The 27,916-nt window shown below is 37.2% G+C and overlaps 2 protein-coding genes and 1 pseudogene across 2 annotated transcripts; 1 reads left to right on the top strand and 2 right to left on the bottom strand.

Annotated features, from left to right (window-relative positions):
• Nucleotides 1–3,543: 3,543 nt before the first annotated feature.
• LOC111328057 (methylcrotonoyl-CoA carboxylase beta chain, mitochondrial) lies at nt 3,544–18,044 on the bottom strand. Its single transcript, XM_088747758.1, has 16 exons — nt 17,910–18,044; nt 17,181–17,247; nt 16,133–16,217; nt 15,704–15,805; nt 12,512–12,639; nt 11,752–11,864; nt 11,362–11,475; nt 11,059–11,123; nt 10,267–10,372; nt 9,936–10,031; nt 8,838–8,910; nt 8,425–8,568; nt 8,028–8,184; nt 7,281–7,395; nt 6,287–6,372; nt 3,544–6,131 (listed from the first exon to the last, which is right to left on the bottom strand). The coding sequence occupies exons 1-16, from the start codon at nt 18,042–18,044 to the stop codon at nt 6,014–6,016; spliced, it is 1,704 nt and encodes a 567-aa protein (XP_088603884.1). The 3' UTR covers nt 3,544–6,013.
• LOC148738316 (uncharacterized) lies at nt 13,560–14,228 on the bottom strand (annotated as a pseudogene).
• Nucleotides 18,045–18,095: 51 nt separating the features above from the next.
• LOC111328058 (uncharacterized) lies at nt 18,096–27,523 on the top strand. The gene is made up of 12 exons (XM_022932413.2): nt 18,096–18,265; nt 18,345–18,429; nt 19,073–19,134; nt 20,161–20,224; nt 20,729–20,840; nt 21,821–21,915; nt 22,344–22,411; nt 23,318–23,902; nt 24,571–24,747; nt 24,926–24,991; nt 25,550–25,642; nt 26,922–27,523. Exons 1-12 carry the CDS (start codon nt 18,182–18,184, stop codon nt 26,973–26,975), a joined length of 1,545 nt encoding a protein of 514 aa, XP_022788148.1. The 5' UTR covers nt 18,096–18,181; the 3' UTR covers nt 26,976–27,523.
• Nucleotides 27,524–27,916: the final 393 nt, after the last annotated feature.

The raw sequence follows: 27,916 nt of genomic DNA, 5'->3' as shown, positions 1-27,916 counted from the left end.
GAGCGACAATACTTGATGGATATCATCATAATCTCGTACCCAGACGCTAAACACAGGTTCGCTCTGAGTACGAGAATAGCGTACGGGATATTTTTTTGGTACATACTAAAATACCGAGATAATATAGCACAAAGATATAATTTTGACTAATTTATTCCTGCAACTGTTACTGTAACAATATTTTCGAGCGCAAGTCCCGCGCTAGTTGCTCAGAAGTGAATAGCAGGGAATATTGAGAGTTTGAGAAGCCAATCAGAACACACCTTTAACGCTATCCATTGTTTGAGTATATATATCTTATTAGACGTTTTGTTGTGTAGTATCGCTGAATATTTTTACGGGTTGTGCCGTATTTTATGCTCGTCAAAATAACAAATAACGTCAAAATACAAATAAAGAGTAAAAATACTCAGCGATACTACACAACAAAACGTCTAATAAGTTATTTATTATCCAACACGCCAAACTGTTATTTCAGTGCGGGCGAATTTCGCGGATATTTATTTACGGGGAGTGCGTGACAGAAGTATGCGAAGCGGAACGGAATTGGCGCGTTGTTGTGTTGCTGTTTCTATTTTCTTTATTAAATGAAGAAATTTTCTGGTCGTCAAGCTGTTTTTCTTCGTTCGATTCATCTAATGAACTTGGATCTATATTTGCCAGCCATTCTGACTCTTCGTCATCGGAAATATGATTCAAATTGTCCGCCATTTGTTTTTTTTTTCGTAACTACAATCCAATTTTTCGCTTGCGCGATGCGAGAAAACCTGTTTAACCGGTACTCTACAATAGACGAGTACAAATACCGCGTGATATTTGTACTCGTCTATGGCGTCATTTGTACTCGTCTAGGTGTAGTTGGATAATAAACACTAATATATGTTATCAAACACTGGGCTATTGGATAGTGCAATACATTGGCTAAGCTATTATGGGTTATGAGCCATCATACAATGCGCGCGCGTGAAGACGAGTTAAGGTGGCTCGTACCGGTTTTCATCTTTTTGATGGTTTGTAACTTTGAAAGAATACAACAAAAAGACTGACCAAGGCTAGTTGAACACTTTTACATGGTTGAATTATGTAATCATTGGTTATCCAAAAATAGGTGTCATTTCGAAACTAGCAGTTTCCATGGCAACGCTTTCATAGGCGTATTAAGACACATTTTTTAGCTTGTGGCTTTTTAATTCGAAAACTAACTCGGTGACCCCGTGATTTTTTTCAGTGATTGCTTTTGGCACTTGAAAGGGAAAGTGTACAAAGATTTTTAAAAAATTCTACGGGGCGGAATTTCAGAAAATTTGCACATGATCTGTTTTAGCTACCGCTGACAATTGCGCGTGCTCGAGCGAGCACCTACGATCTGATGTTTACAGACGTTTACTGCTAAGAAAATCATTAAACAGCCGTCAAAGACAGCCTCCCAGGCTCATCTTAAAAATCCTACACATGACTTCTGGCTATATCATATTATTTTCCTTGAAGTTTCAAAGTCTTCTTCCACTTCAGGTAGATTATCCTTTACTTGAGTTCTTCTTTTTTCGCGCGAGGAAACCAATACGAGCCACCTTAAACCGAAAGTGCTTTTGCTGATTGTAACATTCCGTTTGTTCTTGCGAAATAAAGTTGGGAAGATCTATCTATATTTTGGTGCGTTTTTAACAACATAATTATTCCATTCGCGCTTGTTGGATATGAGATGATTATAGCCAACTCGGCCGCTCCAGTCTCCCTGCCTATCTACCATCTTATAACCAACAAGTGGAATAATTCATCTTCATATGTGGTAAAACTCTTCTCCCAGTACGGAATAACTAGCAAAGTAAACTATGCCATCAAGTGATGTCTTAATATTTTTACTTTTGATCGTTGAAAAAGAATCAAACACTAGTTTTAAACAATATATATTTGTCAGACACAATGAAATATATGAAGTTCATATATTTCATTGTGTCTGATTTATCACTTTCACGGGTTTATTACGAATCAACTCAACGGCCTGCTCCCAGTTGGCTTGTTAGCTCAATTGGTAGAGCGCTGCACTAGTATCGCAGAGGTCAGTGGTTCGAATCCCGTACAGGCCTGATCTTTTACAGGTCTGATTTTCGCTATTGCTTAAATAGCGCTATCTACTGCGAGGATCGTGTATCATATGAATATATATTTGTATCGCTAACGTTTGAAAATACCTTCTCAGAAATTTTTGCCTGGTCCACTCTTTTGAAAAATATCAACAATTGCAAACTGAAATTATTATCTAACTTGCTGTTCCAGAAAAATACAATGCTCTCTTTATCAAATAATCAAAGACAGAAATAACATAATAGATTATACTTATAAAATGCGGCGTTCACATTCTTTTTTTCAACTGCACACCTGGCAATCTAGTCAAAAACAATGAATTTCCAAATAATGACATTCGATTGGATCGCTACTCAGCGAACGTGACCGATTTGTGTGAGTCGTATGATCTCCTGAACATATCCCGAGAATGTGAGTGAGAAATAAAAGCAAAGAACGGTTCACTGAGGCCTCTCTCGCGCCTTACCGATGTTGACTGACCAGTGAAATCAAAACTCCGTTTCAAAGGCCAAGTTAACTGATGTTCATTGCTTTGCAGCATCGGTTTTTCTTTGACTGGTTTATTTTCCTTGGCTTGAAAAGCCGAGCATCGTTTAGTTCGTGTTTTTGGACACAAGTGCCTACTATTAATCAAGGTTTTCCAACTGGCAGGCTTTGAGTAGAACACCTCTAAGTTTGAAGTGATTTTGCTGACGTAAGGTAGCCTTTCGGAGGACTTTTCCGTCATCGCACACGCGTTTTTATTTCTTGTCTGTTTGGATGATGCCTCCACTTTAGAATCAGTTTGATCAATTTCAAGTTGTTGGCAGGGAGTTTTGTCTGAGACGCCAAGTGATACGTACAATCTTCTCGTTAACTCATGTACAACATCTTCGTTACTAAGATCAAGGACGTCTGGTGAAGGCGCCTTTGATTTGACCTTCACTGTCGCGTTCCTAGATCTTGTCGTCTTTGCATTGCTCAGCAAACTGTCCTTGTTTGGTGAAACATATTTAACTGGTAGTGTCGCCCGTCTTGCTAACTTTTTCTGATTACATGAAAATTTGCCAGCTTTGGTGGCATCGTCTACAGCATCTTCACCGCTTCTCACGGTGGCAACGGAGCCCTTCACCTCAGAATTGTCGATGACATATGGCTCTGAGTTGACGCGGATCCTTCGTTTCCATGGACTCTTTGGTATCGAACCTCTTACATACGATGTGGATTGGTTTAAAAATTCGTTTTCGTCTATGCAAGGAAGTAAAGCCCTGGACTTTTCGTTTCTCTCTCCACTTCGTGAACTGTATTTGGAAGCCATACGGTCATTTCTCAAATAATTCTTTGGATAAATAACTTTGTATCAACTTTCATCGACCAGAGTGATCTGATTAACCTTTTGCATTCCAAGTAAAAATCTTCTTAACTCTCTTTACCTAAGATAATTGATTTTCATACAAGTTATTTAAGAAAACAACAATGAGCCATAAATCTCTTTTAATATCATTACCATAGTGACCAAAGCCATCACAGCAACCGTTGCGAGATTTAAGGTTTTCTGTCGCCTCTGAAATGATCCTTAAGACAAAAGAAAGGAACCAAAAACATTTCTGAAATGCTAAAATGAAACTACCTTGGATTTAACGGAATTCGTGTGAGACAGATTTGAGGTTGCCCAATGATTAGCACTTTCTCAATTAAGGAAGGCATAAATTGTCCATTGTTCAAACAATCAAATCATTGAAATCGCTTCTAAATGGGTATTAGGTGCTGTTTTCCTTCTTTCCGTTTATTTTTGTTTCATAATTTAAAATTTCCCGGCTTACAGCGGTAACTACATTAAGCAGGCGCATCAAACAAACTCTGTTCTCCAGTAGTAAGTCCCGTACTTTGCGAGCACACGAATAAACAGATATCTGCAGTCTGGCACCTCTGTGTAAACTACGAATCCCACGAGTAAAGAGTCATCAGAAAGGCTCAAATAAATGTGAGAGATTACTTGATTAACTCAAAACTGACGGCTGCATGAGGTGCAGGCTGTCCGCCCCAGACTCCTCTTATCAGAACCTGCACACAGTTGCGTGTCGCGGCATGAGGTGCAGGCTGTCCGCCCCAAACTTCTCTCTTACCAGAACCTGCACACAGTTGCGTGTCGCGGCATGAGGTGCAGGCTGTCCGCCCCAAACTTCTCTTACCAGAACCTGCACACAGTTGCGTGTCGCGGCACGAGGTGCAGGCTGTCCGCCCCAGACCCCTCTTACCAGAACCTGCACACAGTTGCGTGTCGCGGCACGAGGTGCAGGCTGTCCCCCCCAGACTCCTCTTACCACAACCTGCACACAGTTGCGTGTCGCGGCATGAGGTGCAGGCTGTCCGCCCCAGACTCCTCTTACCAGAACCTGCACACAGTTGCGTGTCGCGGCATGAGGTGCAGGCTGTCCGCCCCAGACTCCTCTTACCAGAACCTGCACACAGTTGCGTGTCGCGGCATGAGGTGCAGGCTGTCCGCCCCAAACTTCTCTTACTAGAACCTGCACACAGTTGCGTGTCGCGGCACGTGCCTTGCCTCTTCTTGCCGAGTTCTAAGAAGCTCTTTCCCAGAGAACTTAATCAAATCACCCTACAAAATGTGGTCAAGATCTTTTAAAACACCACTTGTTCATAATGGTCACACTATTCACATATCTTCGAATATATAATTAATTAAGCAAGACACCACGCTTTCTATCAGCTTACCCACTTGGGATATTGGGTGAACACTAGAAATGATTGTAGATAACGCGCCTCCGGCTGGTTCTTCTCAAACTTTTGTAGTCTTCTCCCCTCATCCCAAGTGCATTACTATCCCAGTAAACCGACAGAAAGCGCGTGCTCTACTGCTTTGTAAAATTACTATGGGTTTACCAGTTTAACATACTATAGCTTTTTCACCAATCAGGGCACTCGTAGTATCTCAGTTATTTTAAATGCTGCATAAAAAACTGAAGTACAACAGCCAACACAAAAATTATCACAATCCCCTTTTGAATCAAGGACATAAAACTTTCAACTCTTCTTCAAAAGAGATCTATTAGAGTTACGTAAAAAAAAAAGCCGAATTCATAAATGCTACTGAACTTTATCGATTTTAAAGTAGTCTCAGTAAATGAAAACGTTTGGTACCACAAAAATATCCTAGCATGATTCTCCATGATGGAGCCTACATGTAGCCCCCACTCCCCCTACCTCCCTCCCAAGGAGAACCATTTCTCCTTTGGGGGGGGGGGGGCTACGACTACACGAAGGCTGAAAAGATGATAAATATAAAGCGAAAGGGAAGTGCGTTGCTGTCCTAAAACAAAGGCAGACCTCAGACAAGTAATAATTTGTTGAGAAAGGCTCGCGAGGTCGTATCCTGGAGTGAAAGCAGTCTTTTCGTCGTGAGGTGAGTAATTCATCTATTTTTTTTTTCGTACTTTTTTAAATTCAAATTCCACATCCTTATCAAAAAATATTTCTTACATTTATCATTTAACTTAGAAAAGCAACATTAAATATGGAGTACTGTTACAATTTGAATCTTTTTCAGCGAGTTTACTTTGTTTTTTTGTTGGTAAAAAAAAATAGAGTGTGACATTTAATCAAAATACTATTCAGTCGATGTTTGAGCAGATTAGGGCACAAAGACCCTGAGTTTTAAGAGGTTCTGAAGGCCACGCCCATATTTTTTCCAAAGTTCTTTGTGTAGAATCCTTATGAAGTTTCTTATATATTGTGTATGCATAGGCACTTGGTACGAACGATGACATTAAGCTTTTCAAGGTTTTTTCTGGAATGAAGAGAATCCAGCAGTCAATAAACCAATATTTGGAGAATGTTTCAGGCCGGTCCGACAAAGAAGCGAATTCACTGTGTGGAGACACTGTTAGTAGATCCCGTGAAGAGCCAGCCTGGTTCTAAGTAGCATTTCTTATCACATTCTGAACACGCCAAATTTAGGATCACCGATTGGTGCATTCAAGGCTGCACTTAAACTGAGTCCCAGGACTGTCCGTGTGTCTATTGGATCAATTACACCGTCATCCCATAATCTACAAAAGAAAGATAAGAAACAAACAGAATCACATCGAGGTTGAGGGATGAATAATTAATTAATCTTTTTTAACTCCCCAAGCCTCGGAGCTTGGGAAAAGCCTTGCTAAATTGAATTGAATTGAATTGTAAACTTCCTAGAGTGCATAACTACCTGGCGGACGAAAAGTAAGGATGGCCTTCTTCTTCAAACCTCGAGATTATTGGAGCTTTAATTTGTTTTTCTTCTTCTGCTGTCAACTGTACGGCGAAAAGCACAATTAAGTTTAGTTAGCAATAGAGATAAAACCACGAGATCTGCGAATCAAACGTCCCTCGGGTGTCTCAGCCATTCCTAGCAGTTTACAACTTCAATGAGATCAACAAATAAAATTTGATCGCGTTCACTGATAAACAGAAAAAGAGCCGACACAACAGTTGGACCCACAAAAATAGTCGAAATTCGTGGCGCTTTTACCGCCGGTGTTGAGCTTAAGGTGATTCATCAGTATTGCACCTGCGCATTTCGAGAACAGGGTATTGTTTTTCAATCAATGACCAAGTAAAGGACTTAAAGAGGTGCGATGGTCCTTAGCCCTTTAACGAACACGGTGACCAATACTTTTTATTGCATAATTATGGTGTACAAATTATCCCCTTTAAATTGGAGAAATTTGAAAAAAATTCATCGAAGGGGAAAAAAGATACAGCTAAAAGCGTGTCCAAAGGCCGTTACTCGAGGATGCAAATTATGACCTTGAAAGCAAACGACTCGAGTTACGCTTTCAGTCGATGTCGTTTAAAATTGCGTGATTTTCCCACAAAATATAAATCAAATTGTTCTATACGTTCGAGACTTTCTACCTGTCAAGTTTCAAGCTCTTTTCAAGTGTCACTGTAAAAACCCCTTGCTCCCAGCTATCGCAAAATGTACCGTGAACCAATGAAATGACGCGCGTGATTAGTGCCAGTACAGGCATAAATGGGATAAGTGTGGCTTAGTATATCTCTTAAACAAGCACGGTAAACAATCTGTTTTACTGAATTTTTTGAAACAGAAGTTGGTGAGGAACATTTAAGGAAAGTTTTAAAGAAAAATTGTTCGATGATTTTTTTTTTTTCCTGAGGAATCAACTTAACTTTTTGTTTGAAGCAGACAATAAACCAACCTGTTTTCCTTCTCTTGCCCTCTGGTCTCTAGTGATAGTGGCCAGTACGGTTCCTGCCTGTTCACCTCCCATCACTGAAATACGAGCATTTGGCCACATGTACAGAAAACGGGGACTAAAAAACATCATGTACTCACAGTTACTAGACATCGCAAGAACAGGTTATGACATCAATCGACCAACTCTTCTCCTCTCTGGCCCTTATTACAAGTACACACAAGTACTCGGCGAGAGCAGTTTGTTCAGCAAGTTTTTTTAATAAGTTTTTTTTTACTTTTTCTTTTAACATTTTGCCTCTCAAAAAGGATTATTTTGACCTGTTCCTAAATCTTTTCACGAAACGTAATACTTGAAAATATCACAATAATTACAATAGTTTTCTAAGCAGCGTCATAACTAAAGGAACTTCTCAGGTGGAAACGTTTCTCTGAGTGATTTTCCTATGACACATAAAGAGTTATCTGATAACCACAACACCATAACAGTAACTGTTAGAACCTAGCTCCTAGAGATCCCTGCAGGCCAGTGGTAGAACGTCGATGGCGGAATCCGAAGAACAAGGGTTTGATTCCTCAGGGGGCCTCAGGGCCAATTCATTAAAAAGACAATAGTCACCTTTCTTTCACATTTGACAAATTTTTGTAGATTTATTTCGACCAATATTTTTGCAGTTGTGAAGGCACGACATGTTGCAGCCAGTGTTGTTATTGAACCTTTCTGTTACTAGAAGATTTTCTTCAGCCTTACCTGTAAGCCCGCCCACACATTCCATAATTTCCAGCCCCAAAACTGCCACCTATAATGACAGTTATCTTTGGTACTTGTGCACACGACACAGCAGTTACCATTTTTGCTCCGTTTTTGGCAATGCCACCAGCCTCGTAATCTTTACCAACCATAAAACCTAAAATTAAACATTTTTTCACTTAACGTGGATGAAGAATAGGCTGAGCTAAGCGCCTTATAACATAATTTATTCAGTCCTCTGAATATGTTATATATTATTTCTGACCATATTTCAGTATATTGGTAGACAAATTATTTTTGAGTTCCTGTCTGGTATACTAACATCAGTATACCAGATGAATGTAACTAGCTGCCCGAAAATTCTAAATGAACAGTGCCCTGACTCTGACATATTCACCTGTTATATTTTGCAAAAAAAGCAAGGGAATTTTTCGCTGACAACAGAGCTGTATGAAGTGTGCTCCCTTGAGGGCTGATTCAGAAAACAAAACTCCATTGTTTCCAATGATTCCTACAGGATAGCCATGAATTTGGGCAAAACCTTTCCAAAAAAAAGAAAACAAAGCAAAAATAAAAACAGACATAAATAGACCATATGGAAATGAACTTGAAGTTAACATAGTATTTCATCCCTGTATATAATTATGGCTATGCCTTCATCAATATCAAACTCTAAGTTCACAATTGTGGATACCATGAGCACTTTGTTCACAATAGCTTAAGTTCCTCTCCAAGTAAAGCAACAATGATATTGATAATGATAATAAATCATGTAAACAGTAGAACATCAACTACATGTGTATCTCACACCTGTCACTAAAGTGTCCCCATACATGGCTTTAAATTCATCAAATTGACTTCCATCAACAATCCTTGCAATAACCTAGTGGGCAAGAACCACAAGGAAAACTAATGTACTAAAATTTTACAGGAGTGGTTGGTTATAAAAACTAATGACTGTAAACTGTTGTATCCCCCCCCACCCCCACCCCATAAGTTAGGTTGATTCTTCCACACTGATTATAAAAAGATCTTACACATTTTCCACAAGCACAGGACAAAGATAGATAGATAAATCGTTTATTGAAAAGAAACACCTTGCAGTCTGAAGACTGAATTACATGTATAATATACAAGAAACAAAATTCATAGTTAAAATAGTTTGAAAATCTTAATAATAAAAATATACAAATCTAATAAAAACGTTTCACTTAGGATAATCTTGTGTTAAGAAAATATACATACTTAAACATATATATTTACATCCTAAGGCTATGGCTAACAACAAAAGATTTTTTAAGACGATCAGTCTTGCCCACTGGCGCGTTAAACTTCCTATTGCTGCGCAGCTGCCTGTGGTGCTCAGCTTTAGGTGGGAGCAGACCTGCGAGCTTGTGATTAATGTCAAGAACAATGTCGTTAAAAAGATCAAACGATAGAGATGCTCTCCTGTCGTAAAGAGAGGAGATGCCTGCCTCTTTGGGCGCGCTGTTGTAGCTTGCATAAGAAAGTAAGACTGTAAAAAGAAAAACTGCAATTTACCCACAAGGATTTGTATGCCACCCAGTTGCGACCTTACAGTCAGATTCTTAACCTACTGAGCTACATATTAGAACTCTGTTGTTAGCTGGGTCATGTACAAGATCTTACACAGCAGTTGGTTGCTAAAGAGAAGCAGTTACAGATCAAGAAAGTGTAGTATTGCTAACGTTACTACATTTCTGTCATTTGGAAGATTTCACAAGGAATTTCTGATTATGAAAGTCTGTGCAGTTGGAGGTCTACTGCACAGCCTTGAAAATAGTGACAGAAATAACGGTAAAAAAGACAAAACAAAACTAAACTAAACATGTGAACCAGTTATTTACTGTCAACTGGAGATCTCATTCTTCATGTAAATGTTCTTACTTCTTTCACGTCAAAAGGTTTCTTTAAGTTGTCGCCTACAATGCCATAAAGATCATCAGCTGGATAGAGAGGCTCCTTGGGAAGTTCTCTCGGTACCTTACAAATACAGATATATGATATGTTAATAAAAAACTACACCACCACCATCATCATCATAATCATCATCACTGTTTTCATTATCATTGTGAAACATTGGGTTTTTTTCTAACAGCCTCGTCAAGTGGAAATTGATTGACAAGCTGATTGCAGCCATCTCATGTATCAAGATTCTCATTCTTTATTTTCTTTTAAGTCATGACAATAAATGAGTCATGTAATCAAAATAACTTACATGAACTGGTAAAGTTTTCTGGTAGTTGAGATTCTTAATGCACTGTCGAGTTTGTTGAAGGGCATGAAAATCATCAACTGCATGGTAATCTGTCACACCAGATGTTCTATAGAGTCAACAAACAAGTTTTTAATAATTTTATTACTATTAAAAAGGTCAAAGTTTTACCATGGTGGAGCTTAAAATACTACCTTACTCATAGGGACCTATTAAGCCATCCTGATGGGATGCTAAGTTTATCCCAAATATATATAGTTTACCCAACAAAACAAATTGTCAGTAATCATTTCATAATAAGGCGTTCACTCATTTAACAGTTTGTTTAGCCCAACAACAACAACAGACAAAAACAAAAACATAAACGCAGGTTCACATATGTTCCACCTAATTCATTGTCTAGTGTTCTAATATTCTGAGAAACCTGTAGCTGATCATATCTTAAGGGTTCAGGACTGACCAAAGCTAGTTGTTGGAACAACTTGTAAATTATTTAAAGATATTCTACTAGTAATTCCTTCAGTTAACAGGAATCTTTCCTCTGTAGGAGCCCTGATCTCAGACCCTCGTCATGTATGTAAGGCATTAAATGTATCCGCCATTTCAGCAATACTGAGTGGACATCAAGTCATGGTAATTAAGTTAACATGACTACTAACAATAACTGTAAAAACAAATGTGTACTACTTTTGACCATAGATATATAACTTTTTCTATTCTGATTTAATTTATCCTGTTTTCACATGTACAAGTCATAGTGTAGAATTATGGAGAAGGGCTGGAATAGGCACATACTTGCAGTGTAAGTCAGCCCCACCCAGCTCTTCAGCAGATACCTCCTCCCCTGTAGCAGCTTTAACCTGGTAAAAGGTAAATCACAAAAATATCATCACAATAATAAATTTATAAAATCAAGCTTATTTAACCTTAATTTTCAGTTCGGTTGCATCCCCTGTCTCACATTCATCATACTTTAAACAATAAGCAATTATTGGAGGAGGTCAAGCATGATATCATGAATTATCAAAACTGGGATCTATAGTCAATTATTGACCAAAGCCAAAGATAAGCTGTACTTAAGCAGGCCAGCATACTCACTAAAGGTGGCCCTCCAAGAAAGATAGTCCCCTGTTGTTTGACAATGATGCTCTCGTCAGCCATAGCAGGCACATATGCTCCACCAGCCGTACAAGAGCCAAGGACTACCGCTATCTGAGGATTGAACAATGTTGTCATTATGGGACATGATGACTCTGTGAACTTAAACATACATATGTAAGAGCTGATTTTTTATTTTTTAAGGAAAATTGACAAATAAAAGCAGTGAAGTGCATGCAATAATCCTGAAAGGTAACCAGGAATAGCATCAGCTCCAAATTGACAATTCCTGTCTCAAAAGCAGCAATATGACTTGATGTTTCAAATCAGCAATAACGGTAGATTTCATTTTTTCATCTTAAAAGCACTAGTAGGATCAAGAATGTGTACCTGAGCAATTCCCTTGGAAGACATAGTTGCCTGATTGTAAAATATTCGGCCAAAATGAAGTTTGTCAGGAAACACTTCAGCCTGCCTTGGAAGATTAGCTCCACCTGAGTCAACTGTAAAGTCAAAGAAAGGAAGGAAGGACTTAAATAAGTTGTCACAAACTGAAGGTATTAAAAATAGATACACCATCACCCCTAGCCAATACAAAATCATACAAACTGCTGATAACAGTTCTTCCGCAATATATAAAATATACAGTACATCCCAACACAGTTAAGAAGAATATGCATGGAACACAATCAGATTTGCCCTGGCTTAGAGCTATATTGTTCATGGGAATGAAAATCAGTAAAGGGAGGAATCAAGATTAACAGGAGAGATAAAAAAATTAACTCAGGTATTTGATGGTTAATAATCAACTCACCAAAGTAAACACACGGTAACCTGTTTTCCCGAGCAATTTCTTGAGCTCTGACATGGTTTTTAACTGTTATTGGGTAATATGTTCCACCTTTGATGGTTAATAATCAACTCACCAAGGTAAACACATGGTAAACTGTTTTCCCGAGCAATTTCCTGAGCTCTGAGATGTTTTTTAACTGTTATTGGGTAATATGTTCCACCTTTGATGGTTAATAATCAACTCACCAAGGTAAACACACGGTAAACTGTTTTCCCGAGCAATTTCTTGAGCTCTGACATGGTTTTTAACTGTTATTGGGTAATATGTTCCACCTTTGATGGTTAATAATCAACTCACCAAGGTAAACACACGGTAACCTGTTTTCCCGAGCAATTTCCTGAGCTCTGACATGTTTTTTAACTGTTATTGGGTAATATGTTCCACCTTTGACAGTTGCATCATTTGCAACAATCATACATTCTACTCTGAAAAATAATTAAATGATATTGTTATTTTAATTATGAGTTATTAATTACAACATGAAGACACAGACACAGTATGCCTTATCTCATATCATCATAAACATAATAAATTTAAGATGGAAAAGTAGATAAAAGCTGATAGTTAAGCAGGACTAGAACATGGCTGTTCTCTTTCGATTTAATTAGTCAAGTGCTCAAAGTTTTTTAAAACCATGTAAAACTCAAACTTACCACAAGATTAAAATCAAATCATTAAATGTCCCTCAAAACTAACCAAATACTTCCTATCAGATATGCACGAAAAAGATCAAAATTCCATTTCCATTGTGTATGCAGAGGGTAGTAAAATTATGGTTGGGGGAGGGGGGTCCTGATCCCATTTCATGCACAAATTTTCAAAAAATATAGGCATCACATATGCCTTAACAGTATTTCAGGCAACATGAATTTAAAAGGAAAATCTTCAATTCTCACCTTGCCTTCAATTGCCTTTCTATAAAATCCCACTACAAGTATCAATTTTTGGCTTAATCCCACATCATGTATAAACATTTTGCCACCCTCTATATAGATACTCAATTCAGGAATTTAAATTCCTGATGACCCATCAAGGAAACAGCCTTCATGCCCAAACGAGTCTACTGTGTATTATGATTGTTGCACTTAGTATAGTCTCCAAAAAGACTGTTCTGGTAAACATGGGTCAAATTCTGATGTCCTGTGCAGATTAGCCTTCATGTTAACATTATAGAAGCATCAGTCTGTCCCCAGGAACCTTTCTCTACATCTACATCTACATTTATTAGTCTTACAAAGGGGGGCCATCACTCAAGACATAAAATAACAATTATAATAATTAACAAAATGAGATAAAAAATGTAATGATAAATGATATATATATATATATATACATATGTTACAGGTTAAATTCCTCTAATTGCATCTTTAAAATTAATTAATTTACCAATTCCTAAAACACTATTTGGTAAAGAGTTCCAGTCTTTGATGGTTCTACAATAAAATGAATTCTTATACATTTCAGTGTTCGGTTTTATTTCTATGAATTTATCCCTATGATATGATCTTAATTGATGGTTTTTCCTCTTGATATAATTTGGGAGTTCCATCTGGACTTCGCCATGGAGAATCTTGTAGAACATGGTTAAACGTGCAGACTTTCTTCTTTTCTGTAATGGAGGCCAGTCCAAATCATTTAGAAGATTTGATACAGTCCCTCGTTTACGCTCCCAACAATTTTTTACAAAACGTGCAGATCTTCTTTGAACAGCTTCAATTTGATTTACGTGTTTGTCCTTCCAGGGGTCCCAGACTGTGCTTGCATACTCGAGATGCGGTCGAACTAAGGATTTTTATGACAGTTCTTTGATAGATTCAGGACATTTTCCAAGATTCCTTTTTAAGAAACCCAAAGTTCTGTTTGCCTTATTAGTCTTTATATCAATATGATGACTTCAGTCTAGTGACCTTGACAATTCCACCCCAAGGTATGGATAGTGTGATGCAGACTCCAAAGTATGACCCATTAGCTTGTAATCGAAAATTATTGGATGAGATTTCCTGGTAACTCTCATAACAAAACATTTGCTGGGGTTAAATTACATGAGCCATTTTTTTGTCCATTATTCAATTGTAGAAAGATCAAGTAGGAGTTGACCAGCGTCCAGAGTCGACTTGATGATACTATAGAGGATGGTATCATCGACAAATAATCGTATAGCAGAATTGCAGTTATCCCCAATATCATTTACATAGAGAAGAAACATTAGGGGACCTAGGACTGTCCCCTGGGGAACACCAGATGACACATGGACTGCAGGAGAAGATACTCCATCTACTACAACAGATTGTTCTCTACATATTAGCCAAGTAGTAATCCAGCTTTTGAGATTACCCCTTATTCCATAATAGTCAAGTTTACTAATTAATCTCTGATGTGGGACAGTATCAAATGCCTTGGAGAAATCCATAATGATTAGATCTGATTGATTTCCATTGTCAAGGGCTCTTCCAATTTCCTCTACTGTTGTGACTAGCTGGGTTTCACAGGAGAGTTTCCTATGAAAGCCATGTTGAGATTTAATAAGGATGTTCATTGAGTCTAGATGGGCCATAATATCATGAAAGATTATATGCTCTAGTATTTTACATGGCACAGCTGTCAATGAAATTGGTCGGTAGTTGGCAGGTTGACGTTTATCACCTTTTTTGAAAACAGGAGTGATATTTGCTTTCAGCCAGTCAGCGGGCAGTTGACCAGTAGCTACAGATGGGGTGTAGAGAAATTGGAGAAAAGGTGCAATTTCAGCAGCCGCTTCTTTTAAAACCCGGCACGGAATAAGGTCAGGACCATTAGCTTTGTTAGGATTGATATTGGCCAGTAGCTTGATTATGCCTGATGCATCATACACAGAAGATGGAATGTCTGGATAAGGGCTAGGGCCAAGTGATGGTATATTATCAATTTGTTCCTGTGTAACGAGAGACTTAAATTGATTACTTAGTAGGTTAGCCTTCCCAAGACTGTCAGTCACATCAGATCCATTATCTTTAAGTGGTGTGACTCCAATATCATGTGATTTTTTTATCTTAAATTGATAAGACCAAAAACATTTTGTAGCTTTTGGTTTACCTGAAGGTTCCTCAGTAAATGACAGAAGCTCAGAAACATAATCATCATGTGCATCAGCAAGCTTTTTCTTGACAAGTTTCCTTAGATCTTTAAAATTTTTCCAATCAGAAGTATTCCCAGATCTCTTAGCTTTATTGTACAGCCTCTTCTTCTTCCTGATCAGTTGTCTAAAAGTATTGGTTAACCAGGGCAGATTCCATCTACTACCAAGAGTCTTTTGTGGAATATGCTTTTTGATAGTGTCGTTAACTATGTCCTTAAAAAATTGGTAATTTTCAGCTACCGTCTTAGAAGTGGCTTTAGACACAAGATATTCATCAAGATGTTTCTTCAAGAACAAACCTCTTCAGAACAAACCTCAACAGAATGATGGTATAACATGAAAAATTGTTCTGGTCTGGATGATTTACCACTCACCCTGACACTCTACCAATACCAGTGATAATCCCCCCAGCAGGGACCTCTTCACCACCATACAACTTGTGTCCAGCCAACTGAGACAACTCCAGAAATGGTGAACTAGAAATCAAGTGAAAAGTGCAGTATTAAAATATTCTTTGTTTGACTTCTAACCATTGAATCCAGTTTGGTCCAACACAAAAACTCAGCTCACATACACAGACTTAAGAAGGACTGATGTTGGTAGTAATGACTGATGTTCTGACAACCTGAGCAAAAGTCATCATCAGATTCCAGGAAACATCATCAAGACATCAGTACCCCTACTAACAACAGTACATCTTAGGATTACACTTGCCCAGATAATCAGACTATATGATCACATGTTACCCGCAGGTTCAAACCATTTACTGTAGAAGAAACAAATTTAAACAAACAAAAGTATACCCTGGATCCAACAAGCAGGATATCCTATCTCTGGGTAACAATTTTCCTTTAGAAGTATGTCTCTTCCTTGCTTTTTCATCCCCACCTTTGAGAAAATGACCTTGTATGTGATTAACATTGCTGGAACAAACTTTGGTTCATTTAGTTGAAGTAGAAGATGAATTTCTCTTGAACCTGACAGGTTTTAAAACTGAAACAGTAAATTTCTAAGTTATTTAGACAAAATTACATTCAATGTAACTAAATCCAGTGTTAATTACTTTCCTTTGTCTTAGATTACATTACCATTATAGTAGACTTAAGGCAATGAAAAATCAATATTACAAAATTTGAACTACAAAAATACACTTAGTCTACCGATAAACCAACCCTTCACCTACCCAGCTACCTTCTTTCCCAACTACTGTACCAACTGATTACCTAGATTTTTATCAATATCCTTATAACTTCCAAAAAATTACTGATGAAGATCTTTCAGCAGTTTCCAAAAAATTTCCCTTTAGATATACAAAACAACTAAAAGAGTTGGCGGCCAGTTCTTCTTCTTTGAAATACAAGAAACATACATTCATGCCAACTCAAATGTCTTGAGCATCAGAATCACTTGCCTGCAGATAAAAATTCTACCTCACCCTTGCTGAAAACTTTCTCACATGGCAAGGAAAGTGCATTGAGTATCAGCTTGCAAAGCCCTCACTGAGAGATTACAATAATCCACAAGAAGCACTGTACATGTGCTTTGGCCAAAATCTCCCATAACGAAGAGGGAGCATTGGTGACAAGTTTGGGTTAACTCTTCAAAATGCCTTTAAATTTTTTAATGCAGAAACAATTCCTTGCAAATACAAGCATGCCTTCAGACATGAAACCATCTTGTACTTTTTATCGAAATTGAATTTAGCATGCTAATGACCACCAACAACATAAACAAGTAATGTTGATTTCCAACTAAGTTAGGCATGAGAAATGATTGTGTACCTGTGAACCTTGAGAGCTGTGCATCAAAGTTGGCCACAGCTCATCTATTGTAAATGTTAACGATTGGTACCTTGTTTTATTCTGGAAATAGTCCTTTCCAGGTCTTGAACAGCAGCAGCCATCTTTGCCTTGTTGTCCTGTTAAGCATGAATAAAACAAGTACTGGTACTTTAGCATAAACACGATCTATTTGTAGATTAGTGAGAATTGTGTTTGAAACCAAAGTCTTTTACATGATAGAAGAGCAGTAAAGATCATCGCAAACATTTCAAAAAACTTTCTCAACTGCAACAGTTAAGCCAAAAAAAAAAAATGAAAGATAAAGTCTAGTATATGATGGAGTTTACAATTCAATGCGGAGCGTCCATGAGCTACACCCCTCTCACACCCACCCAGTTGACGTAATAAACGGAAAGATCGCGTAGATCCTGCTGAATATAGTGCCCTTGCATAAATGTTGAAACTTCATGGCTAGGACAGGGGCAATTGTTCCAGGGGGAAGCTTAATCTAGGAGAAACACATTTACTTTCTCGTTCGAACTGTGGCCAGACATAATCGTCTTTGCAGTATCTATATATATATATGTGTGTGTGTGGGTAAATCGTCTTAAAATGTATGTAACATCTCTTTCATATGTTTATTAGGCACAGCTGTTCCGATTGTTTTATTAGCGACGCATTTAGTACTCGAAGTTCCATGCATTAAGTGTTAACAAACTGAAAGAAAGTCCGGAGTAAATGAAGCAGGCGGTTTTTCAATATTTTGGCCGATAGGTACGGCTACTGCGAGGGATCTTACCTCAAACTCAGGAAAATTTTCAGCACCAGTTCCAATCAGACAAGCCCTTGACATGTCATGATATTGACATCTTTGAACTGTAAGAATTTGACAGACTTGTCTTCCGCTTCGCTCTAATATTTTTAAACCTCTCATATTTGATTGCAAGAGCTATCCTTGTTTATTTGAAATCTAATGGTGGTTGGTGTCTTTGAGAAATATTCGTTCTTTGCCACGTGAAAATTGCCCCTGGTCAGCGGTTATGGACTGCTACTCCATATCTGTTGTATACAATGTGTCCGCGAAATTTAACCAAGATGTCGGACGGAAGGATTCAGGATGAACTTACAAAGCTTCGATTGAAAATGCTCCAACAAGTGAGTTTAATTCTCTGAGACGAAATTTTGAGGCTTTGCCCAAATTACTGTTTATTTTTTCTCTGTGATCAATTTTAAGAAAATGAGCAGTCAGCCAAGTGGAGACATGGAAAGACAGCGGGTAGATTCCTATGACCAACCTGCGGGGACCATTTCTACAGCTGGTGAGAAGACCTAGAGCTAAGAAATACTTCATCTCACGATTAAACGGTCATTTCCCCTCGTGTTAAATTGTATTAGAGCTCGAGTGGACTGATTAACATTGACTTTTATCTCGCCAATTGTTACTATAAACTTTTACATGGAATGGTCATTGATATAATTTAAGCTATAATTATTGAATGAGGTTGAGCATGATACTTCGTGAATGATCAAAACTGTATTACCCGTCGAATACGAAGGCTGAGACTGATAACACAAACACGGGGTTAATGATTCATGATATCATGCTCAACCTCATCCAAAAACTGTTTTATTATACATTTTGTAAACAATCTACTGGAGAAGACACTGCTCTCTGGGTTTGCAAAAGTTTGAGAACACTATAGAAGTGAGGGGCTTGTAAACTAGCCAGACTTTGAACTTGACATGACAAATGCAATATCCACAGTAGATATGGCATTTATCATGTCAAGTTCACATGCTATTGTATATTGATTGATGCTCTAAAGCAATCAGATTTTTCACAATAAATCTAAATACCTGTGTTTACTTCTATTTACTCACATTATCAAATTACATTTATGGCATGACTATGTCACAAAAGTAAGAGATTTACAGTCTTTTGTTATTTTTATGGTTGTATAGGTTTCCATCAGCAACTACAAGTTGAAACTTTAAGGAGTAAACAACTTCTTCAAAGAGTAAAAGTATAGTGTACCTAATTATTTTGTTTGATTTTCTTACTGTGATAAATGTAGTGGTCTAGTGTTCAACATGCTCAGCTTTTGATTAAGATCTGTGGTTTTCTCAGCCAGGCCTTTACTGTGTTTTTGGGTGTGACAAGTAATCCTCAAAGTGCCTTTCATCATCCACTTAGCTACTGCATTTTTTTTTTTGGATGCCTTACAACCCCTCTCCCAGGTTTGCTCCTCAGATTATGTACATCATCAAGATGCTTCTTGATTGAGAAAGGTTAATGTTCCTCCACATGTTGGAAGAGGAAGTGGCATGTTTTATGAAAGTGGTTTGCATCATATAAATCATAACTAGATTTGTACAACATTTTGTTTATTAACTTGGGGAGGCTATAGACCACTTTCATAGATGGCTGCCAGATTAATATTTTTTTGTTTAAATTTAAATTAGCCCTTCTGGCCTCATTCTCCAGTACAAAATTCAAAAGAATACATTATCTCAAGCGAGGCCAGAAGGGCTAATGTAAATTTAAACAAAAGAATATTAATCCGGAAGCCATTTATGAAAGTGGTCTATTATTAACTTTCTCTAAGCTTGTCAGTGATCTTTTTGCTGGTAAAGATTGGATGCCATCCATGATTTATTTTTTCTCTCAAGATCACAAAGTTGTCTTGGAACCATGCGGGTAGTTTTGTTATCCTCATAAGGCATAGTGATAAACAGGGGGCTGTCTATTGGCACCACCTCATTCCTAGGGTCTCTCATCTTTCCACCCCTCTCTTCTCTTACTCCAGGGGGGCGGAAAGATGAGAGACCCTGGGAACGAGGTTGCTATTGGCATAGGGTGTAGGTCTGGAGGAGGCTGTATATCAGATCACTAAATTTGTATCTTTCTTTTATATGTAAATCTGATGATGATAATGAAGTTGTAAAAACATTATCCAACTTTTTATCATTAACTTTTTTTAAAAAAATATGTTTTCTGTCACTCCTTATTGATTCTATCATTGCAACATATATGTTATATATTGCAAAAGGAAGAAAGGAAGAGGCAGTTACAGAAACCACCAACACAAATCCAGAATGATGATCATATGAAAGGTAATTTGAATAAATCAGACATAAAAAAGATATGAATAGTAATTGCTAAAAGCAGGTGGCACATCTGGTTATTTTATTGGCAGATAGAGGCAAATTTTATCATCAGTGAAAATTGCCTACATGCTAGTTATTGGCAATTTTATAAGCTGATCAAGAGATTGGCAAAAATCGTAATCACTGCACTAAGCACACCTGATTATTTATCACAGATCGTTACAATTAGTGTTTAAAACTACTAAGTGTGTTGCTAGTGTAAGACCTTTGCTAAACTTGCTTTCACGTTTGACAAACGCGTTTGATTGGTTTTATTCCCATTACACCCTAATGACAATCTGAAAGGATATTTTAGACTGAACACCTTTAGTCAGTGCTCTGGGAAGATACCCAAGCATCACTTATTGTTGTGAGGAAGCTAATTTCCTGTTGATATTTTATAACCATAATGTCCTATGGTAAGGATGATACCAATATACATTGGTCTTTTTTTTTTTCAATTTTACCAAGACATAATAAGTAGCATGATGTCCCAGAATGTGCAGCTTCAACAGTTATTGTTGCAACAGATGGTCTCACCAACTGGAAAATCAGTGAATACAGAAAAGACACAACAGCAAAGGTAGCTCTAATACAAAATTTTTCTAACACAGTCATACATCATAAGAATATGATATTAAATAAATGTAATTAATATACATTTAAGTAAAGGGTATACATTTAAATAATTGTATTTGGACATGTATTTTATTTCTCAGTCCCTATTCACAGTTATTTCCATCAAATTTACCAGACATGTGGCTTGATAGTCAGTATACACTGTCCAGACTGCAGATTGAGGTTTAATTGAGGGGTCATTGTGTTTGTTCTCAGGAAAGACACCTAACTTTTATTGTTCCACTCTCTACCTAGTGGAGTATAGCTGGGTACTTGCCAAAATTTAGGAAAACCTCACCAAATCATAGGGAAAACCCAGTAAAAGTGAAGAACAGTTCCCAAAAGATACTGTCGGCCAACTGTCGGCCGTCTGTTGGTAACTGATTGTGACCTGTTGGCAATATGTTGGTAAGTTGTGTGCTGAAATGACCACAAACACTTATTTATTGCTTCAACAACTACGTCACAACAGGAAAAATTGTGAAGAGATAGTATAATGGCTATTGCCTACCTTGCTTGCATTAGCTAGCAAATTGGTATGTACGGTCTGGTTAACACTGTCGGCCAGCTGTCGGTAGAGTTGGTATCGTGTCGGGTGACAGTTGGCTGACAGGTTGCCGATAGCCGAACATGGAAGCTATTGTTCACTTTTACCGAAACCCTCTGATCCACTGGGATCTTGTCCAGGGGGGGTGAGCCAGTACTCTCACTGGCTTCAACATACTGGAACTGCAGTTAATTATGGCAGGAATGGTTCCAAGGCTCTAAGCTGACTTAACCTTTTCTTTTCTTTTTTCTATAGTTGCAGGCAGTTTTTTCATTAGCAACAGTTACTGAGTATAATTATTATAAATTAAGTCTTTGCTATGACATTTGTAATATGTAAGTGTGTATTGACAAGTGGCTCTCTTTCTTTTCCTTTAATCTATACATTGTACAATATAGCTTATCAGATGTCAGACCAGTAGAGATTGAACAGATTGGTCAAAGGGAAATGTCTCCATTTATTACTTATTCAACAAACAGGAATGCTCAAAGAGGTACATTTTTTATACACCTAATCATCAACACTGCAGAAGTACTCTTGTGGGGGAAAAAGTCAATTTTTTTTTTTCAACAGAAGGTAACATTGAATTTGGGACGTTTTTTGTTATTTTTTAACTTCCTAAGTCCTAAGTAGTCTTAAAAATGTTTTTCTCTGCATTTATTTTTTCTGTAACTTTACTATTGCTTCTTAGTTTATTTCTTTTCTTTTTCTGGGGAAGAAGTCAACAATTTTATTTAACTATAGGTAACATGGAGTTTGGTTCCATTTTTGTTATTTTTTTATTTCCTTGTCCTAAGTAGTCTTAAAAATGTTTTTCTCTACATTAATTTTTTTCTGTAACTTCACTGTTGTTTCTTAGTTTTTTTCTTGAGGTCTTTCCTCTTAAAGCAAGCTCCTAATGGACTAATATTTTAATTACAGCTGCACCTGAGCCAGTGGTAGAACACCTACAAGTTCCTGCTCAAGGAAATCCTTCATCAAAACCAGTGGTAAGTTTTAAAAGGTATATCACACCTGTGTGTAGTTATTTGCTACCTTGTCCCTTTGACTTCCACAAGTGAAATGTCATTTAGTATAATACTTCTCCCTCTAAAATTCATACATTATCAAGTTAATAGGTAATTAGAATGCTCAAACTTATTGAGTAGAAGTTATCTTGATCCAACAACAGGTTCTCCCTACTAATTTACCAGGAAATGTCAAGGAGTTAGAGGGGAGAATTAACAATCAGATCTTGGGAGTGAAAAGGTTAAGCTACTGTCTATAACAGATGTATACATTTATTAGTTTCCTTTCATATCATTTAGTTGCTGATATATAATTGCAGTTTTTTCTCAAATAAGTGCCACCCTCCCATAAGAGCTTCCCTTAAACATGAAATCGTGCTATATAACGAAGTCTTGCCTGGGAAGACCCAGGCTCATTTGTCACTCACCCTTGACATGTGTGGGTCAAATTTAAATGCTGGTAGATGAACAAAAGGAGCTTATGAGATATCTATTGTTTACTTCCACCAGCATGGTGGCATGAGGTAACGTGCGAACCACCTACTTTGATCTCAAATTTACTGTCACAAATAAAGACCGTTTCCATTGGAGAAAGGAAATACAAATCTCAAAAATTCTTGTGTTGTGATGAAGACATAAAACAATTTTGAGGAATGCGCCCACTGTTCACTGCTTTGGAGTAGCTGTAGCTCAAGCTGACTTGACTCTAAGAGTTCTACATCACACGACGGTTGATTGACAAATGGTCCAGTGGGACCTAAGGCTCCTTTTATAGCGCATCTTCGTGTTTAAGGTCTGTAACCCGAAGTTAATGAATATGCTGTATTTACAATGAATTATGATAAGTCACAAATTTTAGAGTTCTTCACTGTCATTTGTGTTTACTAGGTACCAAGAGGTGTTGCAACTCCTGTGAGACCCACAGAAAGACTTCCAGGAACACAGATGAAACCTCGGTTATCTCTAAAACCAGAGGGATTTCTCAGCAACCAAATTCATCGGAATGAAGAACAGCCATATCCATTTCCTGGTTCTAATAGGGTCAGGAAATTACGCCATGTTGGTTATGTTGCCTGGGCCTGTTTTATTCTCATGGCACTCTTAAAACAAGCTCAACAAAGGCGACTGAGTGCCATTGAAAACCTCAACAGTCTTATAAAGCAAGCAATTGATGAACTTCATAGAGAATACTACCTCAGCCATGACTGGTCAATGCATTCTTCCATTCAAGATGCCATTAAAGATGACGCATTTGATTTAAACATAAAGAATCCTGGTGTTTTCCAGAGACTTTCAAAGGACTCTCAAGGTGCCGTTAAAGAACTCTCATCCATGGTTGAGACCATTGTTTATAATATTATTCAAATTAAACCTGCTACTGGAATTCTAAGTGCTTCAAGAGAGGGTGTCCTGTGGTTTATGACTCAAGAAGGTGTCTTTCTACCACCCAACTACCTGTGGCAAGTGGAAAAGGTATTTGAAAAGAGAAACTTTGAAAAGAAAAGACTTTTTTACCAAATGCTGGATGTGTTGTAGGCATGTTAACAAACCTCCCTAGCCTTTGCAGATGGGTTTCAATGATCTGATTCTCTCAAATGTCAGGAGGAAGGTGTTTTTTGTATCCACATGATAGAAGAGTCATCATGCTCACAACTAAATTATTTTATAAAGTGAGGTCAATTTTCCAATAACAACATAATTGCATCTTGAAGAAACAACCTTATTTTAACTTGTTTGATATGCTATTATAGCAGTGAAGGAGTCCTACATGTGAGTGAAAAATACCATTATGCTAGTTCTAATGAACTAAATACAGCAAACAAAGTCTAGACAATGTCCTGAGAGCTACCTACAATTGAAAAAAAGTGCACTTACGAGAGAGATAAGCTTGCAAATAATTTTTAACAATATTGGAAGAATGTATGAATAATTGAAAACAACACAGCTGGCTCCTTTCTAAGCCATTTAGCAACCCTAAGGCCTGAATGGGCTGCTCTACAGTAATGCTCTACAGTAAGGCAGCCATACACTCTTCACATCTTCACCTCTTCACTTCTTCACTTATTCTTATGTGTGAAATAATCATATAGTGAATATGAGCTTGAGGTTTTAGTGCTGAGTTATCTTATGCTCATTTGCAGGATAGCGTGACATTCACTGACCAAGGTGCTTTAACTAAAGTAACAAATGAAGTGATCACCATGCTATTGCTGGGCTTGTTTATCTCAAGAGGACTGGTGTCTACACTGCTGCTAAAGCCTAATGAGTATGGACTTATGGATAATACACCCAGTAGCCTGGCACTATCTAACCTTAAGGTATGTGTTCATACAGTGTGCTAGACAATATTTTTATATATATATTGAAGATGATCAGATCACAAGTTATGGGTTGTTTTATTGTATTCATAACTTAAGATTCAATAACAGACTGCAAACCAAAACTGTCTCAAGCAGCAATTCTAGGCATAAATGACATTTTATTGTTACTTTTTAGGTCTTAGGAACCATTCTGATGAAAATTGTTCGTGATGTCTCATATAAGAATAGGAGGAAATTAATGGTAAGTTAAACCTTTTGTTCAGTTTTAGCATTTGGTGTTTATTCCAGAAGAGCATCACAGGAATGTCAGATTTTTTTATACTAATACTAAAATTGTGATTAGTGTTGAAGACACACTCCGATTGGTTACTCTTAACCCAAATATCCATTAGCTCCACCGTGGAGCAAATTATTTAAAGTTTGTTTCCCAAAGCATTGTCGTTGTTACAGCAATAAATGAGTTAAAATTATGTTTAAATTAAAATTATGTTTTTGTGCTGTATTATCTCAAGTGCTGTTTTCATATAATTTATACTAAAACAACTATTCACCTCAGTGTCACTGGCTAGCAGTGGATGTATATCTTGCTACTTGGTTTCTTAGTAAATATCCACCAGTTTTTAAGCAGGTACCCTTAACAGATGTACAAACACTAAGAACAGAGCTAACTGATAACTCTGTGGCTTCCCTTTTCCTGCTTAGGTACCACCTAGAACACAGATTATGTAATAAAAAATGTAGCCCCACCCATGTGTACCTGTTTTCATTCATTTTGACAATTTTGATTCCTTCTTTGTAGCCTTTAGCATCAGAGATCAGCTCACAATTATTCAGTGACGTTGAAATGAAGTATATATACAAAAAACTGGAAGAATCACTGATTTGGTGCAAGGTATGTGTAATGATCTAGCAGTACCTTTGTCAAGAAGCTTTCAAAAATAAGAAGAAACTCTACCTCCAATTTCACCTTGAAACTGTAAGTTAAAGCATAACTGTTTTTCCCACCACAATTTCAGTGATTCAAATTTCTACTCGGGGACACCTTTCAAGTATAGATGCCTCTCTACCATAGACGGTATTGTCCTGTCAAAATTCTAATTCACACATTCTTCTTGAAGTCACTTCTTTACTACAAAGTGTCTTTGATACAGGAATCAGATTAAATGTCAGCGCTTGACAGCAAATCCCATTAAGACATACTCTTTATTATGCACACTCTGATGGTATGGTGATGAGAGCTGTTGTATCTAACACAATGTCCCATTTACAGTAATGCAAACATAACTGCTCATTTACAGAAGCTAAGCCTACTAGAAGAAAATAAAAGTAGTTATAACAGATTCAAGAAACTCTGTTTATAATTTGGTGTTTTTTCAGTTGTACCATTACTCATTCAATCTTTTGTAACCAATCCTTCATGACTGACAACAAAGACTGGCAAAAGCTTTGCCAGACTAATTCGAAGTTAGTTGACTACTAACAGTATTTTTACCTATTAACTAGTTACTTTTCCCTGTGCTTGAAAGATGTTTTTCTGAATTATGGTGTTTTGGCTCATTTCATTTTTCTTAAGACGATGCCTCAGTGCTGTAAATTTGTAATTTTTGACACACGTGTGGCTGCTTCTAAAAGCCAGGTCTGGAGCCTAACAGTGATAACTTTCAATTGGGGACCAAAATTTAACAGGCACCTTCTCATTTGCATGCTTTATTCAATCCATTTGCTGTTGGTATTTGAGATTTTCTGCTGTCATAAAAACTTCAAAGTAGGAAGCACCCAGACAGTAATGGCAACACCCCTACATGGACTCCACCCCACTCTACTGCCCACCCCCCTCCCCAACATTGAAGTAAACCAGGTTAAGCCCATGTTATTTATATTCTGAATCGTATCTTCATTCCCAACTCAAGTGTTAAGTTTGCAAAAACAAAATCATGTGAGGAAAAACCTGACTGAACCTTAATAGAGAAAGTTTGCTTAAGTTAGGTAATGTTATTTTCAATTTGGTGTCAAAGGTAATTTTCAATGGCATGTTTTGTATCATTTTTTCTTAGGATGCAATAAAGTTTTAGTAGGTTTCTTGACTTTCTCACCACTGATTTAGTTGTCCAGTTTAATTATAATACTGGTTTTGACTCTATGATTAATTTTCTTCTTGTTTGTTTTGGCAGGCCAATCTCAAGAGATGGACAGAAACATATATGGGTTCAATAAACACCAGTTAATCAAAAACTGTCCAAATGTTTTATACATGGGTTCTGTGGCTACATCTTAGTATATATCACAGAAAGAGATAGGTTTTTTCCTCTGAAATTGTGATTTACTTGCATTTTGGCTTCAAAACCACGGTTCTAGCACACATGATGCATTATTTGATAGAATGACTAGAACTTTTATTTAATTATTCATTTTTGTACCCTCTAAGTCAAACTTTTTTGTGATGATTTTCAATATGAAGATATAAGACCAATCAGAGACAAGAAACTTCACAACTAACAAAGATCATTTTTGCAATCACATAAGCTGAAAAAATTATTTTTGCAAAAATTTTGTGAGCCTTTTCTTACACAAAATTTATGTAGTCTACATATTCTAATGATGGAGTACTCATTCAGGCTTGCAAATGATGAAATCACACCAACACACTAGTGAAGGTCTGGCAGTATTATAAAAAGACTCTGTAAGAAGTAAATAAATTTATGAATCTAATATCCTATTTATTTTCATATGGTACCAATTCAGTATGGGAGAATAAACATTTTGTACCCTTTTATGCATTGTTTTTGTTCCTGTGGATATTGCTGTTAAATATAAGTAGTGCTTGGGTTCTACCAGAGTAACATATGAACTTATGTAGGATGCATAGATTTGGTTAGTCTTTGATGCCAGAGAAGCCCTGGATTCAAACTTTTCTTTGGAAAGAGAAGCATTTTGCAACCACCATGTATAGTGGCCTTGTTTTGAACTACTAGCACCCATCCCAATGATTTAATTCAGGCCCTCTAACTCTCTCTACAACATTTTATGTTCAAGTGGCACAGTTGCCATGCAGTGAATACAGTGAAAATTCTCCAAGGTAAGGGAAAAGGCAGGGAATTTTATTGCCTTCAATAACTGAAATAACTTTGTTTGGTTCCATTTGAAAACTAAATCCTTCTTAAACACT

The sequence above is a fragment of the Stylophora pistillata genome, chromosome 2 (assembly GCF_964205215.1).
Source record: "Stylophora pistillata chromosome 2, jaStyPist1.2, whole genome shotgun sequence".
In the NCBI taxonomy this organism is placed as follows: domain Eukaryota; kingdom Metazoa; phylum Cnidaria; class Anthozoa; order Scleractinia; family Pocilloporidae; genus Stylophora; species Stylophora pistillata.
The sequence above is the reverse complement of the archived record's forward strand: the minus strand, read 5'-3'. Positions and strand labels throughout refer to the sequence as shown.

Coding starts and splice junctions, on each gene's coding strand:
- LOC111328057 (XM_088747758.1), bottom strand. CDS start 18,044: ATGAGAGGTTTAAAAATATTAGAGCGAAGCGGAAGACAAGTCTGTCAA. Junction 17,248..17,909: donor AAAATTTTCCTGAGTTTGAG/GTAAGATCCCTC, acceptor CATGCTTAACAG/GACAACAAGGCAAAGATGGC. Junction 10,032..10,266: donor AGAAAACTTTACCAGTTCAT/GTAAGTTATTTT, acceptor TGTATTTGTAAG/GTACCGAGAGAACTTCCCAA.
- LOC111328058 (XM_022932413.2), top strand. CDS start 18,182: ATGTGTCCGCGAAATTTAACCAAGATGTCGGACGGAAGGATTCAGGAT. Junction 18,430..19,072: donor GGGGACCATTTCTACAGCTG/GTGAGAAGACCT, acceptor ATGGTTGTATAG/GTTTCCATCAGCAACTACAA. Junction 24,992..25,549: donor AGAATAGGAGGAAATTAATG/GTAAGTTAAACC, acceptor CCTTCTTTGTAG/CCTTTAGCATCAGAGATCAG.